This window comes from Pseudopipra pipra, chromosome 5, assembly GCF_036250125.1.
Source record: "Pseudopipra pipra isolate bDixPip1 chromosome 5, bDixPip1.hap1, whole genome shotgun sequence".
NCBI lineage: Eukaryota > Metazoa > Chordata > Aves > Passeriformes > Pipridae > Pseudopipra > Pseudopipra pipra.
The window spans coordinates 10,900,330-10,917,028 of record NC_087553.1 but is presented as its reverse complement, the minus strand read 5'-3'; the positions used below and the strand labels follow the sequence as shown (position 1 = coordinate 10,917,028).

General features: G+C 41.3%; 1 protein-coding gene across 2 annotated transcripts in view; it reads right to left on the bottom strand.

Moving 5' to 3' along the window:
* The window catches only part of PDE3A (phosphodiesterase 3A), a 240,389-nt gene that overhangs the window by 83,512 nt on the left and 140,178 nt on the right, over positions 1–16,699 (bottom strand). Inside the window, exon 2 of one of the 2 annotated variants that reach the window (XM_064654410.1) lies at positions 9,192–9,242. In XM_064654410.1, coding sequence (XP_064510480.1) covers positions 9,192–9,242 — 51 coding nt within the window. Of the gene's footprint in view, positions 1–5,700; positions 6,743–9,191; positions 9,243–16,699 lie in introns of those variants that run through there. The other variant, XM_064654412.1, reaches the window with a different exon arrangement.

Sequence of the window (16,699 nt, the reverse complement as noted above, 5' to 3'; positions counted from 1 at the left end):
ATGACAGATCTTGCCTTTTATCCTCCTGCCCCCTCACAGCCCTCCATCAACACTTATTGCAATTTCTCTATAATCCTTCTGGCTTTTGTGAGTTGCTATGGATTTTGCCATTTGCCAGCACGGAGCGATGTGCATCGCTGAGACTCCCCGCCCCAGCTCTTGCCTGGCCAAAGTCATGCCAGATCATGAATACATTCCTGGTGCTGATCCTTCTGAAATGAACTGGTCTCTGTTGTACTTTGGAAACATTGGTTCTGTGGCCTAAATGGACACCTTTACAATCCTGACTGCCCAAGGAACCTCTCTGGTCACATCCTGAGGAGCAGTGGCGATACACTGGCAAGCAAGAGGGATCTCTCTCAAGTGTCATTACCACCCTGTTCCCCTCCTGCACATTCCTCAGAGCAACAGGGTAGAAAGCCTGTGGGACAAACAGAAATGGTTCCACAGTCGCAGCTTAGTGCCTGTGGCTCAACTCCTCCCTTCTGGGAGAAGCAAGGCCAAGTCTGCGTCAGGTTGTTTCTCTGAGATAGCTTTCTGCTCCACATCATTCATTTGCTTCATTAGAAAGCAAGGAAGTTTTTCATAGATCATTTCTTAATCCAAGCCTCAGCTTTCTGCACCTTTCCTGCTGTGCAAAAGCAACTCTCCTCCCCCAGCCACAGCTCCATATTCCAAACAACCCACAACCTTCCCATGAGGCCTCTTTCTCATAACATCCCAAACTCCACAAATCTCTGCTCTGCCACCAAAGCTTTGAAATCTTGTCTGCTGAATGAAAGGATAATGTAAGGTTTTATTAACAATGAATAACTGTGGAAAACCACAGAAACATTCTTAACAGAAAGCTTTTTTTTTTGGTAAACTGTTTTTAGGTAAAATTAGAGGGATCACTGCTGTGATTTGTCCCAGCAGAAATTCTGATTCAGGCAGGTATTCCCCATGGGCCTTTCTAATGTGGAAGTGTAGAGAGAGATGAGCTACAAGTGACAAGGCTGTAACCCCTGGGTGCACGGATTTGAATGAGCTGGAGGTACAAGGGGAGCTGGGAGCTTCTGTGGTCACTCACAGTGCTGCTCCTGTGGCCCATCTGACTGATGGCTGGCTTCTTCTAAGTAAATGCAATGATACAAGGTAGTGCATCTACCTTGGTTTGCATTGCCTCTCCATGGCTTTCTATGTCTGCTATTCTGCTGCCACTGAAGCCTCCTCAAGAGACCACGTGTTGTGGTGGTGGTGATGCCATGGGCGGGATGGCTCCCACCACAGGCCGTAGCCTGTCTGGGAGACAGGTTGTGCAAAAAGAATAACTAGGCACAGCCCACCAGGCACAGGCACTTGAAAGGAGAAGGAACTTCTTGGCTCCTGCTGCCCCTGGCTCTTTTGCACATTTTCCTAATCCACAGGCAAGCTGTGAGCCAGGGACACTCACAGTCCCGCACCGACAGCTCCGAGGCCTCCTCGCCATAACCATTCCATCATCCCCTTCTCCATGAAAAGTTTCACGAGCTTTGCACAGAGAGGAGGCACATACCACAAACCCCTGCTGCACTGTGGTTTTCACTCAGTTCACTGATACTGTCCTGCTGTGAGCCAGGCTCAGCCCCCTGCACAAACATCCACGCCTGCGTGCCACATTCCTGCCTGCGGCCGAGGTGCAAGGACTGCTGTCCTGCAGAGCCTTGTGCTTCCTCACCATGAAGTTCCCAGTGAAGCTGGCTCTGGCTGAACCTCAGCAGTTCCATACTGCTATCAGGCTGCTGGACAGCAGCAAGAAGTCTGAGTGTAGCAGACACCTGAGAGAAAAATAAAGCACAGGAGCTCCAACACTGTCTTAAAAATATCAGATGTGTTGTAGCCATCCTCATGGATGTACAAGGGTTGTAAGTGAGGACCATTCAGGGCACAAAGGCAACATGCAAGTAGCAAAACGTCTGTGGCTGAGGTGAGCCACTTGTAAAAAAATTAAAAAACAATAAAGAAAAAAAGAAATATGCAAAACCACAGTTTCCAGTCCTGACAAAGTGAACCTTGTCCATTTCTTTACAGCAGCTTTAATCCATCAGAATTACTTTATACATGAACACACTGAAAATATGGTGGCTCCATGAGGTAATGGGATATCAGACTGACTCTCGGAAAATCCCTTGATTTATCATTTCACAGCTATGACTCAAGTCATAACAGGATCAGTTTATCTGCTGTTTAGCACCCTGCATGGGCTGTAGGCTCTGGGAGTTTCTCCCACCCACCATATCAGTGGTTAGGAGCAGGATATTGCACTGTACATGCAAACTGCCTCAGGCATAGCTGTGCTGTAAATCACTGGCAGGTGAGAGAGGCATCACTTCATGGGCTTTACACTAATCCATCCCAATCTAAACTGGTGACTTAATGGTACAGAAAGCAGTACCACTGCTTATGCTGCTATAAGCATGCATTTCTAGCTGAAGAAATATTACAACATTTATTTATCTGCATAGTACATTCCTTTTAACTACATACAGCTACATAAATCTCTACATTGGTTATGAGGTTTTTATACTGCTGTATAAATCTAGTTCCTGTTTTTAAATTCAGTTTCCATCATGGGATAATGTGTGAAGATTTCTCCTGTCTTAGGAGCAGTATCAAATAGAACTTATGCTCAAAGGCTACAGCTCATGAAATCTACAGGGAATTTCAGGCAGAGGGAAGTACTCAACAGCATTACAGCAAATATTTAACACCTCTGGCTCATCTGGTTACCACAACATTTTAAAACCATATCCATTCAGTGAAATCATTCTTAGTTACAGCTCTCAGAGATAAAAAATTAGGATCAGTTCAAGAAACAAGATCCTCAGGCACATACACCAAATAAAACCAACAGAGAATTTCCCCCTAAACCTTACTGAAACTTCAGGAAAGACTTTCAGGTAGTATGAACTGCTGGATGGACAAGAAAGAAAAGCATTCATAAATCCTTTCTTTAGATCTATAAAGGTAATTCCTTCTGAAATTATTGAGAAAGCCATTCAAGATTCAAGCCCTAAGAGACTAAAGTTTGATGAATAGACGTTAATATACAACATTTAATTCATCACCATTTTGCTTAAATTTACCCATGAAAAATACTCACAGGATAAAACTATTCCACATATAAAAAAGTATAGCTAGATCAGACATTTCTCATCAACTGAAACCAAATAGATCTAATTCAGGTTTCGCACTCAAATCCACTTTCCTCACCCTTTCACACACACAAAATGCAAAACACCAAGGATAACATTCCTTTGTCATATCGGACCCTGGGAACCATGGAAACTTCTGTGATGTAGTGTCTGTGAGTGTAAGTGATGCTCAAAAGATCAAAAATAGAATTATATAACAATACACCTCCAAAAACCCTACAACCTTCAACAATATTGTCTATAGACATCATAACTACTCTTGTTTTGCCACTACCTTTACTTCTCAGCCTGCTCACCCTTGCCTAAATGGTTCTGGGTGTACTTTGGTTTGATGTAAAGGATGTAAGATGAGGAATAACAAATCACTTAATAACTTTTAAAAGACAGAAAGTGTGTTCAAATAGAGTATCAGACTTCACTGTGGACTTACAGTTCCCGTGTTCTTAAAAGTCAGATCTGCTGTATTACTTTAAACAAGAAACAAGATCAAGCCAAAAATCCCACTTTCAGAGCTTGATTTTATTTCCTTCCTTTAGTATTTTTTTTTAAAAGTGGTAGTACAGTAAGCCAGTTTGGAGAGGTTTTGTCATTTGTTAACGTAAATATCTTTTATCTACTTTCAATAGACAAGTAACCTACAGTGTTACTACTTATCTTTTAAAATATAATATCATTTCCTCCAGGTTAGCCTAGAACATAGTAAGCTAGTGATTTAAGGACTACAAAATTAATTTGCTGCAAAAGGCAGAGGTATTATTTTTATACAATAACTTATGAACAGGATCAGCCTAAAACACTCGAGAAGTTGCCTTTTTGGGGTTTTCATCTTGCACAGTAACTGCATTTTCCTACGAGGCACTGTTGAGCAAGGAAGGAGGAGAACAAGCAGAGCAGCCCCAGTCCACTTATGCCAGCCAGTGTAAGGAGCAATGCAAACAGCCAGGCAAATATCTGTGTGTCTAAAGCTGAACATCATCTTCCCCCTGTTAGTTCACCTTCGGTCTCTGTCCAGATTCACACTTTGCTCAGGTCAATCCCATCTATGTGCATCACTTACTGAGTCTCACTCTCCTAAAGTGACACATTGGTCAGGGAAGTTTCCTTTTTTAAAACCCTCCAGAAGGGTTGAGGGACTGATGATGGAACGGATGCACAGCTCAGTGCAGTCAAGCAAACCTCACACCTAGGTAAGGAATACTTATTTTTCCCAGACACATCATACTGTAACACAGTATGATGCAATGCAACATTAGATTACAGTGATTAAAATGAAAAAGAAACGCTGGAAAAGTGAGGCTGAAATACAGCTTTCCTTTGAAACAACGTTGTGTCTCTACATCTTAATAGAAACAAGATTACAAATGACTCACTTCATAAGAGAGCATTTATTTACCCCTCTTTTACCAGGAGATTTTAGAGAGTCTGACTGAACTGGATCAATTCAATTCCATTTCAATACAACAGAAAGGCATTCATCAACTATGCCTTATTATTTTATTGTGAATTATGATGTGACATAGTATTTTTTGACTAGTAATAGGTCTGAGATCCCTAGATGTTCTCAGTGGTCTAATTTAGCTTTAAAATTCTACAATTCTATAAAACATGGCATGTAATTTGCCTTTCCCTTCCCTTTCTCCATAAAAAAGTGTAGAGGAGGATGCTTCTCAAAAAATGGGAAGCATTTTTGATGTTCCATCCTTCTTTCTGTTGAAGAATTTTCTCCTGAATTTCCTCTTTATCACTGATAAATGCACTTCTTCATAGTCAATTGTTTTATAAACAGAAAACTGAGTTGAAACATGTACTAAGCAAACACCTCCACTTTCCTTTCAATATTATTTCTATAATTATTTTTTTTTTAGTGTCTTTACATACCAAGTAAGATACTGAAAAAAAATTCAGAGAATCCTAGAGTGCCTGGATCAAGTACTCCCATTCATCTCATCTTAGTCCTACTTATGGTGACAACGCTTGCTCCAAACAAAGCATCCCACAATTTTTACATCTGCTTTGCCCAGCAGATGTTTACATATTTCCTGTTTACATCTGCTTTACTCTCATCCTTGTTAACCATACTTGCAATGACGCATCAACCAAGATGATCCTGAAAACGCTGAGGTTCTGCCAATGCATCAGTGGTTTCATACATACATACATATGTGTAAGATATGAGATGCACCGAGGAACCCTTTAACAGTAGACTACACTTTTCCTTTGCCCCTCACTTTAAAACACTCCTAAAGCCTTTAGAAAAGTCTCATTTTTGAGACAGGAAGATTCTGTTGGTTAAATAAGTCTGCATTAGTGGGCTGTCATGGCATCTCCACGTTCACAAGCACACGCTCCTGCAAAATCAGCTTTATGAACATTTTGCAGTATTTATCATGGAAATGACAAGTCATAATCAGCTGGTTCTCTCTGTATGCAGAGGACCCCAACCACCCCCATTAAATCAATGTAAAACTCTTTACAGTGGCACTGCAAGAGTAGACAGAGACACAACAGGTTCACCAGAGCACTGTACCTGGTCAGCAGCGGGAATCGACTCCCACCTACGCTTCAGCAAGTACAGAGATTTCCGGCTCATGGTTTCGAATCTGCTCTAGAGGCTTTTTCCAGACTTGAGAAAAAGGCTTCTCCCAAACCAGTGTCAAGAACCTTATTTCTGACTCCTGTGCTTCATTGCAGATGGCAGAGCTCCCCGACGTACACAAGTTTTTGTGAGCTGCAAGGTTGAGACCGGTTACACCCGAGCTTCTCGCGTTTCTCTAAAGCATCTGTCTCCTCACAGTGCCACGACAAAGGGAGTCAGTGGAGACAGAGAACAGCCCAGCTTCCACTGACGAGCCACCTCGTAAAAGCCTGAAGTAGGTAGACAACACCAGACGCACTCAATCTGAAAATAGCTGTTGCTTAGGAACTGGAGGGGTAAAATGCAGCACCTCAGATATATAATTGAGAGCTTTTATATTTAAAGAGAATTAAAAGCGCCGGACCTGTGTTTCTCTCTCATTCTTTTACAATGCCGGAGGAACGATCGCTCGATTCCACTGACTCCGGGGGCTACGCCTACATCTCCAGCAAGCCAAACAAGTCCTGATGACAGAGCAACAAATTACTCCCACACATTCAAGGTCCCTCGTAAAAACGTGTGCACAAAGCGTGCCGTGGATCCCACCTGAAACATCTTAGAAGTATCAAGTACCGTGCTTCAGTGGAATGATTAAAATACAATTTGCATAATTTTTCTGCAGAGCAATAATATGCCAAGGATGAATTCTGCTAGTCACATTTTCTTGTAGCATGTGCTGACATTACAAACGGGTATGAATATTTTCCCCTCACATGAGTGACACGAAGTAGTTCTACAGACTGCATGTGTATATTTGAGAGAGATTTCTTCAGGTGGATTAAATGTTTAGGAATTTCTTTAATTTGGAATTCAATTTTGAAGTTTCAAGCCTAAATTCTAAATTCTAGCCTGTATTAAGTTTGCAAATTAAGGATAGAACAGAATCAAATTCACTTTGCCCTTTCTGTTTGATTTCAAATCCATAGAGTAAATTCTCTGCGTGAAGCACTTACAGAAGGAAGTGTTGTCTTCAGAGAAGAAAAAAAGAAGGAAAAAAAAACCCAAGTAGATAGTCAGGAACTCATTGATCTTTGCAAGGCAACCTATAATTCACTCTAATTACAGCAACCTTAATAGTATAATTATTCTAAAAGAAAAGGAATCCTACAACATGCACACATACAGATATATATGTATGTGTGTGTGTGCACGCAGGCAATATATTAAAAAGGGAAGTGTAATGACGGTGTAGAAGTCAGGAGCAAGTTAAATATTGTAAAGACAGCTTTTTAGTTGTCCCATTTACATTCTATTGAATTGCAGATGCTTATCACGAGACAAACTCCTGCAAACAGAAATTCCCACAAGCCTTGCTGTATTTCATTTGACATCCATCGCTACCTGTAACTAAAGCACTTTGCATTTAACTCCTACATGCAGAAAGGAACACGTTTTCCAAGTAGGTCATTAAGAAGTGTGACATGCACTGTAGTAGTTTGCTCTCATGTTTCAACACATGCCATAGAAAACCTACTTGCTCTTAAAAAAATCTTCACTGGATCAGAGCTTTTTCAATGACTCTCGGAAGAATAACTTTATGAGTTCGTATGTGGATTTTAATTTTGCATTAAGTAAACCAGTGGTTCCACCTCCTGTTCTCACAAGCAACGCTTCTAACGTTCACATACATAGGTGGCTTCCTAGGATCTATCTTCCCACTTTCCTCTCATTACTCCGCATGAATTAAAAGATCATAGAAGAATAATAAATTGCCTCCCAATAACCTAACCTTAAATCCCTTCCTGCTCCTTACTCCCCCCTCACTGCTTGCTGGGCAGCACAGGTTGCACTACCACTGTCCAGGAGAGCCCTCTTCTCCCAAGTCCCATTTCTGTGCTGATGGAAAGCCCTCCTGACCTAGGGAAACACCATAAGCAACCCTGTGGCAGATCCTGCAGGTAACTTCCATTTTAAACACCTGATGTGTTAGGTTTGAAGCAGAAGTATACCTAACACATCCCTCACCTTCATTTTTAAGCAACATCTTGTTTAACAATGGGTACATTTATTAAAGACACAAGCTGGCAACAATGCAACAGAACCACAAAAGGATAAAACAGGTCTTTTATATTAAGGGTAAAAATCAGAACCTTCTAAATTTCTCATAACCTCTCAGGGAACTACTTAAATTAGGTTTAACACTCTTTCTATCAACACAATTTTCAGAGCCATGTAAAAGAGATAATCTGAGGCTACAGTGGAATAACTGAGGCTTATTTTCTTCCCTCTAATGAAACTTTTCTTCATTGCTTCTTGTGACTGGGTAGTAGGATAGCACGCAGTAATCAGAGATCTTGAGTCATTTTGGGATTCTTTATCAGGAACTGTAGTGATAGAACAAGGGAAAATGGCTTCAAACTGAAAGAGAGTAGGTTTAAATTAGGTGTTAGGAAGAAATTCTTTATTGTGAGGGTGGTGAGGCACTGGATCAGGTTGCCCAGAGCAGTTGTGGATGCCCTGTCACTGCAAGTGTTCAAGGCCAGGGTGGATGGTGCTCTGAGTTACCTGGTTTAGTGAAAGGTGTCCCTGTGAATGGCAGGGAGTTTGGAACAAAATTATCTTTAAAGTCTCTTCCAAACCCAAACTGTTCTACGATTCTAGGATTTTCTTTTCCCACCTTGTTATAGATCCTTAAACATTTCTATGGCATGTCTGGATCGTTGTACAAGGTATCCATATAAAAATCCTTCACCTCAAGTAAAAGCAATTCCAAAATACCAGAGCCCTAACTTATATAATTTCAACACTAGATGGGAAAGACTGCTTTACCCAAGCAGGAAAATCCTTGAACACCAATACTGGTAGCAAAGTCTCATTCACAGCAATTGTAATTCTATAGATAATTAAAAAATTTATCAGGTGATGCCATTTACACTACTAGCAAAATTTCCTTTCAGTGATGTGTCAAGGATGAACCAGTAGCTACATATGGCTTTCCTGCACCTCCCCACACAATTCTAACACCTTGTTCAATAACAAAAAGATTAGTGGTGAGAGGGCTATCCAAGTTTTACAAGTTTGTCAGGTTTGAAAAAAACCCCAGCAAACACAAAACATACACATATTATTTGAAACTGCATCCCTTTGATGTCCTGATGAAGACAGATGAACAAGAAATGCTTTCTCAACACATCTAATCCATCTTTCTGCTACTTAAAGAAACCTTCTGTTGCATGTATCAGCTCTGTATGAATCACCTGTTTGGATCACAGCTCAAAAATTATATTAATGAAAGCTGTCATGGTTTTATGCTTTGTTCCATTGATTCAATCCTGCAAATATTAACAAAACGAACAACATTGCCAATGTCAGATGGAAAACTTTCTCGAATGCCTCAAATTTACCAAAAGCCAAAATGAAACACAAGATGCTGAGTCACTGACCTGTGAGCCTCTGGGTCCTCGTTTGTGATCCCATTCAGAATGCCCCATGAGCTGAAAACCAAAGAAAACCAGAGGTAAGAGATAAATTGCACTTATTAGCTTTAATTGAAACATTCATGCTTTTATATCCATGACACATTTTCTTTAAAAAAGCAGGTTAGCTTTTACCATTTATTTCACACAGCTTTTAGGTTCGTAATGAGGATGAAAAGATTTGGGAGTTGTTACTATCACACTGTACCTTTGCATTCAGAGCCAAAACACATTTGGCATCACATCACTGCTCATGCCAATAAAATTCCCACTGCCATAGATTAAACTTTACCCAGATGTTTAATGCTGATCTGGCAGAAGGACAGATGATATAACAGCAAGGAAATTACCAAAACTAGGGGACATTTGATTAAACAGCACTGTATGTTTTATACCAAGCGCGATAGTTAGTGACAGCTTTAGATCTGTTTCTGCACTGAATTATGGGGGTTTTCTACAGCTACTCAGAGATCTCTTCTGAATAGTGCTTAATGCAAATATAAAAACATATGAATGAACAACAGGAGGGTTAATGTGACATGTAATGATTTACACTTATTAATATTTTCTTGTTCTTTTGTCCCGACATTCTTTCCCAAAGAAAATGCCTTCTCCCAGGTCAGAGGAGGAGATTTACAACCTACACTTATTGCAGAACATGTTTCCAAAACGCTCATTCCAAGACAAGAGATTAAAACTCCTTTGAAAAATGAGGAAAGCTGCATGCATCTCATATGATAAGGGGATTTTCATCTTCTCCATCAACTGTTCCTACTCACCCTTTCCTTTTCCAAGGAAATTTTAAGTCATTACTTACAACAATCTACCTCCATAACTAGAGACAAACCATGCATGCAGATAGGCATCAAAGATCAGAAATGTCACACCATATTTTTACCTGATATGGCCTCATGACTGGCCCCCGCATTTTAGTGTAATTATTTCCTTTTCCATATACTGTTGGTGGAAACACAGGCTGTGCCAGGTTTCCCTGTTTACTCCTCTATACTGTTATGTTTGCTCACTACTGGTGCAAAGCCAAGATTTGATGTTTATGAAAGCTGGCCTCTCAGTAAATAACCAGCATGCAACAACTACAAAGAGATGCATCTACCAAGGGTTATATTTTCACAGAATCTCAGCCAAAACCCTCATACCTGTGCTTCCTCCAAGGCTCCTGCCACTCTGGACTGAGAAAACCTCTTCAGTTTTACTCCTCAGCCCCCATGCCTTGTGAGGAAGTAACTCCCACTTTCTTAATTTACTCGGTTAAAGGGAAATTAATTTAGCTTGAGTCTGACCACCTGTGATTCCCAGCATGATACCTACAGCTTTACCTACAGCTTCCTAACAGTGAAATTAGCACAAAAAATAAGCCTGTTGTTTCACACTTAAGGAAAAAGTATTAATGTTACAGGCCTGCCTATGATCACTGTGGTTCTCCAGGCTCTACAGGCATTTGGCAGCACATACCGCACCTTCAAACCCAAGTGTAGCATAAGAAAACTCCTTCCAGGTTTTGCATGCTCACTGAATCCATAGTTCACTGAAAAGCAAAGGGCTGCTTTATTATTGCCACCAAAAATAAGCAGTACAGTCAAGGGTCAAGCTTGGCATTGTTGTTCCCACTAGAGGAGGTACACCAAGTGTAGGGATGCTCCCAGTCCAGCCAATCCCAGAAAACCATACTGACATGACCTGGGGTGGTTACTCAATCCTCAAACCCAAATCAAGTCCTCTTAAACATTCATTCTTCAGGCATGGTTTGTTCACACTGTTCCCTGTTCCTGCTTGGTGCTTCACATCTCTACAGAGAGCTTTCAGCCCCATAGCCAGCTCCTGCTCTGATCTGCTGCTCCTCTTCCTCCCCAGCTTGCAGGTGCCTTTTGCTTCCCTGTCTCTAGTCATGCTCCTCTATCCAGTGTGGGCAATTCTGGGATGCTTCACAGACTGGATGTTGCAGCAGCAGCCAACGTTACAGTGAAAAATGACTCCGAAGGCTATAACAACTCACCCTTGCTCCATTTCCCAACGTCTAACTATCAACATCACTTATGGAAGTGAGGACAAAGTCCCCAGTAAAGCAACAAGTCACAAATGCACTGGAACCAACAGTGACCCCTTGCTTACTGCATCCCCATTTTATAAGCAAACTCCTCATAGCAAATGACACAACCCTCATTCCATCTGATTTCTCTACAAACGTGCCTTTGTGGCATCAGCCACGTTTGTATTTTTTCTGACAGATCCATTTTCCCCACTGTAATTTCCACACCACTGTTCTCTCTCCCTGTGCCAGGATGCCCTATTGAGTTAACCCTGTGGCTGTCACGGGGTGAAACAATGAGCACAAGGAAGCAAAGGAACAGTTCTAGGATGACAACAGACCTTTGCCAGTTTTAAGCCATTTTCAAGCATGATAGTAAAATTCATGACCTAGGAAGCCACTCTTTTCCTGCCATTTTTATAAAATCTTACTTGGCTTTAAAATGCATTTCTGCCTCACAGTCTAGAAGACAGTGCTCGAATGTTCTTGGCATATCTGCAGTGGTCCATAGTAACAAAGGAGTGAAGGAGGAAAAAAGGAAATTAAAAGGATATCACACTTAGAATAAGACCTCAAGCTTTAAGACAGAAAGCAAAGTAAACAGATAGAGCAGTTGTAGCAGGATCTCTGCCAGGCCAACATCCTACAGAAGGATGATTGCCTTGGTATGACACCCTTTAGCTCAACAAGCCACGCTGTGCTTGATTACTTCTGAACCTGGGAAAGATTTTCTTTGAATGAACAAACTGTAAGTGCTGGAGTACGAAAAGGAGGAAAGCAAGTATGCCTGACCTATTAGGCTACTTGGAAATCATGATTTTCACGAGCTTTATAGAAATCAATAGATGAAGAAAACACTATTAAAAACAAACAAACCAAAAACCTCCAAACCAAACCAAACAACAAACCTACAAAAACTTGGAAAAACAGAGTGTGCATAAATCCACTTGAGTGAGTCAACCTCCTGAAATAATTAAAAAAGAAAATAATATACTGTTTAATTGATGCATGCATGCAAACATAGATACAGACATAAAACCACATTTGGAAGTAGGGGGATTTATGTTTATCACTAATAGAAGAGTTTGCAGCAGACCACATGACCTCCTCTAAAAAATTCTCTGGAATCACTTTGGTCCAGAGTGATGGTAAACAGCTTCACAGCATCAAATTTATCATTCTTACTGACCAGGCAACTAAGACTGAGTGTACCAGCAGCAGAAAAGGAGGGATAAAAAGCAAAATCAAACTCCCACACAGATTAAATGTGTGCAGTCTCTCTCAGAAGGAAAGGAGCTACTTTACATTTCATCTGAAACTGTCCTGGAAACCCAGCTTTGACAGTTTTAACATTTAAAGACGCAAGCAGCTTTTAGGAACAAGAACAGCTCCTGCATGTTCACAAATGCACAAAAACATGGACTCCACTAAAGCTACCATAATAAAGGACTCAAGAGGTTTCCAGGGAAAATAGACTCCCCCAACCCAGCTGAGTGTGAGCACTGTCAGTGGAAGAGGAGGTGGGAATGGAAAAGACACCAACACCAAAATCACAGTCACAGGCAGAAAAAGAGAAGTGAAAAGGGGCCGGTTCACTTTGAGCATTTAGGGTGGTAGCCTGTGCTCTAAAACTCAGGTTTTTGCTAGAAACACTATGAAGTTTTTAGGCTTTGTAGTTGTAAAACTAATGTTCAATAATGCAGCAATACCTGCAAAGGAGTAAGGAATGGTATAAAGCCCTATCTGCATTAAATATCTGAGATATCCATGTTAAAGCAGAACAAAGACATTGAAAAATTAGCATCTTCAGCTCTTGCCTTTCTAAATGCAGTTCTTCTCCTATTTGGTTATTTAATTAAAGTCCCAGCATATGATTACATAAGAATCTCAACTTTCATTAAAATTCATAAACCATAATTCTAAGCCTCCTCAGTATTAGAGAACTGCAGGAAAATGTGACCCACACATATCAGAGAAAATCTAAATAAATAAAAAGACAGAAAGTAAAGAATGACAATTCAAACCTTTTCAGCTGTTTCTAAGCGCTGTTTTCCCCTTAAATAATCTTTTCTGGCCTAGGTTTTGGCACCTTTGAACCAGCAATACTGCTGGAAAGAAAAAAACAAGACAAAAAAACCTCCAACAAAACCAACCAAAAAAACCCAACCCCCAAAACCACTCACAGAAATAGAAAAGGCATAATCTTATTATAAGGACTTCTCCAGCTGGGTGCAGGTTGGGAAAAACTCACAATATTTAGAATGTGAGCAGTGCCATGTATATTCCTTGGAAGGGGAGGGAGTCCTCAGCAGAATGCAACAGCATTTTGAAACCACATGGGTTTTTTATTGAAGCAAATATAACACTCAGCACAGTTTCATTAGAGGGAATGAGCAGATCTTTTCATAGTGAGTACTTAAGAGAACTAATGAAATAGTGTTTAATAGAAGATTTTAAATCAATGCAAAGTCTATTCTAATTCTATTTAGATTATAGTTTGTTACTCTGGAATTTTATTTAGATACTTATTTACACATACACAACACTTTTACAGTTATAAAATAATTAGATGGTGATGACAAAATTAGCTAAATCAGCCAAAACTCACCGAAGCTAATAAATGGGATTCAAAAAGACTGCAGCAGGATTAAAGAGTCCAAAAGCATTTGACAGGACCTTGCCCAAACTCACTGTCTCCTTCCCTTGGACTTAAAGATTTGAGACTGTAGCTGGACATCTCGTTTCCATTACAGTGAACATAAGAGAGTCCTGCTCTCTCTAGTGAATGAACAAAATGGGAACACAAAGCAAAGCACAGGAATGTGAGAGAAATTGCTCCTCTTCCCCATCTGTGACTGGGAGCCAAACACTTAGCATGCAATATTCCCTGTTGAACTGGCTGCAATACATGAATAGAGCAGCCTGAGCTCCCCCAGACAGCTGAGAATCTGCAGAAATGCCTTTTTTTGCCACTCCTGCAAGAATTTAGAGTGCTTAGTAGCAGCAAAAATTCATCACCAATGAAATGATGAGAAGTTTTGGCTGGGTGGTAGCCAGCAGTTGCTTATATTTGGGAATCAGCATCCAGAAGAGCTAGATAGGAGTATCCAATCTGGCTGGCACCTGGTTTCAGCCTTCACCAAAATAGCAGAGCCTGTATTTAAACATGAGTATAACATCTTCCCTCTTAGAAAAGATTCTGTTGAATGGGCACGTTGAGGATGTGAAACAGCGTCTCACTGTTTGACAGTGTTTGACACTGCCTCCTTACAGCCTCTGCTGAATGGGGCATAGTATGATAGATCTGCTCTGACTGACTGAATGGGCATTAGCCATGCTTCAGTCAGGATCATATTTCCACTGGTAATAAGAAACTGTTTGTTACCAGCATGTAGGCACAAAATGTTCCCGATAAGTTCCTTTTTTGGTAACAAAAAAGAGCACAAATTATTTCCTTGATTATATATTAGAAGAAACATTTATTTTTACAAACATTCAGGAGTCAGGTCATACAGAAACTAACAGGGTGTTTTTGCACATGCTATTTTGGGTAGGATTCCTTCTATTTGATAGACTGTTCCCTCCATTTTCATGGTAATCAAGATAAATGAGATGATTTACTGACTTAAGTGCTTTAGGGAGGGCAGTTTTGGTGTGGACACCATCAACAGGAGAAGCTAAGCAGGCTGGAGCTCCTGAGATTCAGCACTGCCAGATCCTGGCAGTGGGGAGCAGTTGCATGGTTGCACTGACCACCATCTCCACCAAATGGCACAGCTGCAGCTTGTCCTGTGGGCATCCAAAGCGTCAGAGACACCTTCCTTGCTGTGTGGTGAGAGTGATCATACTCAGGCAAGTGTAGGCTACGACACACAGATAGCAAAGTGCTCCAGTATTTGGAAAAACAATCCCTTTTCCACAACCCTCCGCCAGCTCCCCGGGTCAGCACAAACCAGGAGATGTCAGAGCCGCGCTGCTCAGCCAGATCTGTGAGCTCCATGCTGGCTGTGCAATTAGTGGGGAGGGAACTCTCCACCCAAAAGCTCCAAACGTGTTGGAGCCCTGCAAATCATCAAGGCCAGCCCCCCGTTCTGAGACTGGTTAAAAAAAAAAAAAAAACAACTCAAAAGAACAAAACAAAATAACCCACCACAATAAACCAACTAAATGAATTGGGGGTGATCGTGCAAGAGCCATTCGGCTGCTTCCCAATCAAATAAGTTGTTTCAAAGGTTTCTGGGCTGCTGGACAACAGCTGCAAGAAGAGGTAAGAGTTTTAAATCAAGGCAGAGAGAGAAACACTTTGAAACTTGGCATTGCTTTGAACTGGAGGCAGGGGCAGAGAGGTACAGTCACGGGTCTGGAGAGGAGCTGCAGTGAACGGCTTCCTTGCAGGATGAGCCCCACGCGGAGATGGAGTTAAGTCTTCTGAAGCTGGTATCCTGGGGAAGCTGGAAGTCCCAAAGGGAGCTGCTCCTTGATCCCTCCAGCCCTCTCAGAACCTGGCTGGGAGGTCAAGCAACGAACCACAGCACTTCCAGAGGCTACACAGAACAGGGGAAAAACTTATATATCAGGCAGATACTCTGTTGAGACAGAGAGCAGGACAGTGAGTCTCCATTCCCTGTGGCTGCAGAGAATGGAGAAAATAGGGCACTCGGTGAGCTAAGGCTGAGGGGAGGCAAATGGTCATGTCAGCAGCACAGGAGGACAACCCAAAAGGCACCAGCAGTGACTGTCCTGCAGGCACAGCAAAGAAACCATCCCAAGCACTCAACCTACTCGGCTCCAAAGGAATGAGATCATATCTGGCGCTGGGTGAGACAGCAAGAGAGAGACTACATTTTGGAGGACTTTCTCATGGCAGCATATGACCTTTTAGAATATTTCCAGACAGTAAACTGCATCTGACTTCTTCAGGGATCCTGGCTCCCTTGCACAGGGGCAGGAGGCACGAAGACATGTGACACAGCAAACTGGCAGCAGTGGGTTCATGGCAACTGTTGTGCTCCTTGCTCCACACCACCCCTTAAAATGAGCAGGTTTAACTTTAGATAATATGAAGGTATTGTGCAATGAAAAAAAACCTGTAGGTGGGAAAAAGAAAAGGCACAGGAATATCCACCTCCACACCCTGTATCTGGTTTTATAAAATTTTTGTCACAACTACTTAAACAGATGACAGTAGTAAAACAAATTCATACAGAATTCTATTATTTTCCCTCCTACCATTGAATTTCTCAGGTCCCTACTAATCTTTCACACATCAAACAGTATTTTAAACAATGGGTTTGGGAGGCAGAGGTGTAGTAAAATACAGAAAAGACCTGATTTTTTTTGGAGACTAAGGAGGTAGGGGAGGGTGTGATAATGGTGGTTTTTCTGCTCTTTTTCTTTTAGGTTTTTTTTTTGTAAGCAATTCTTATTC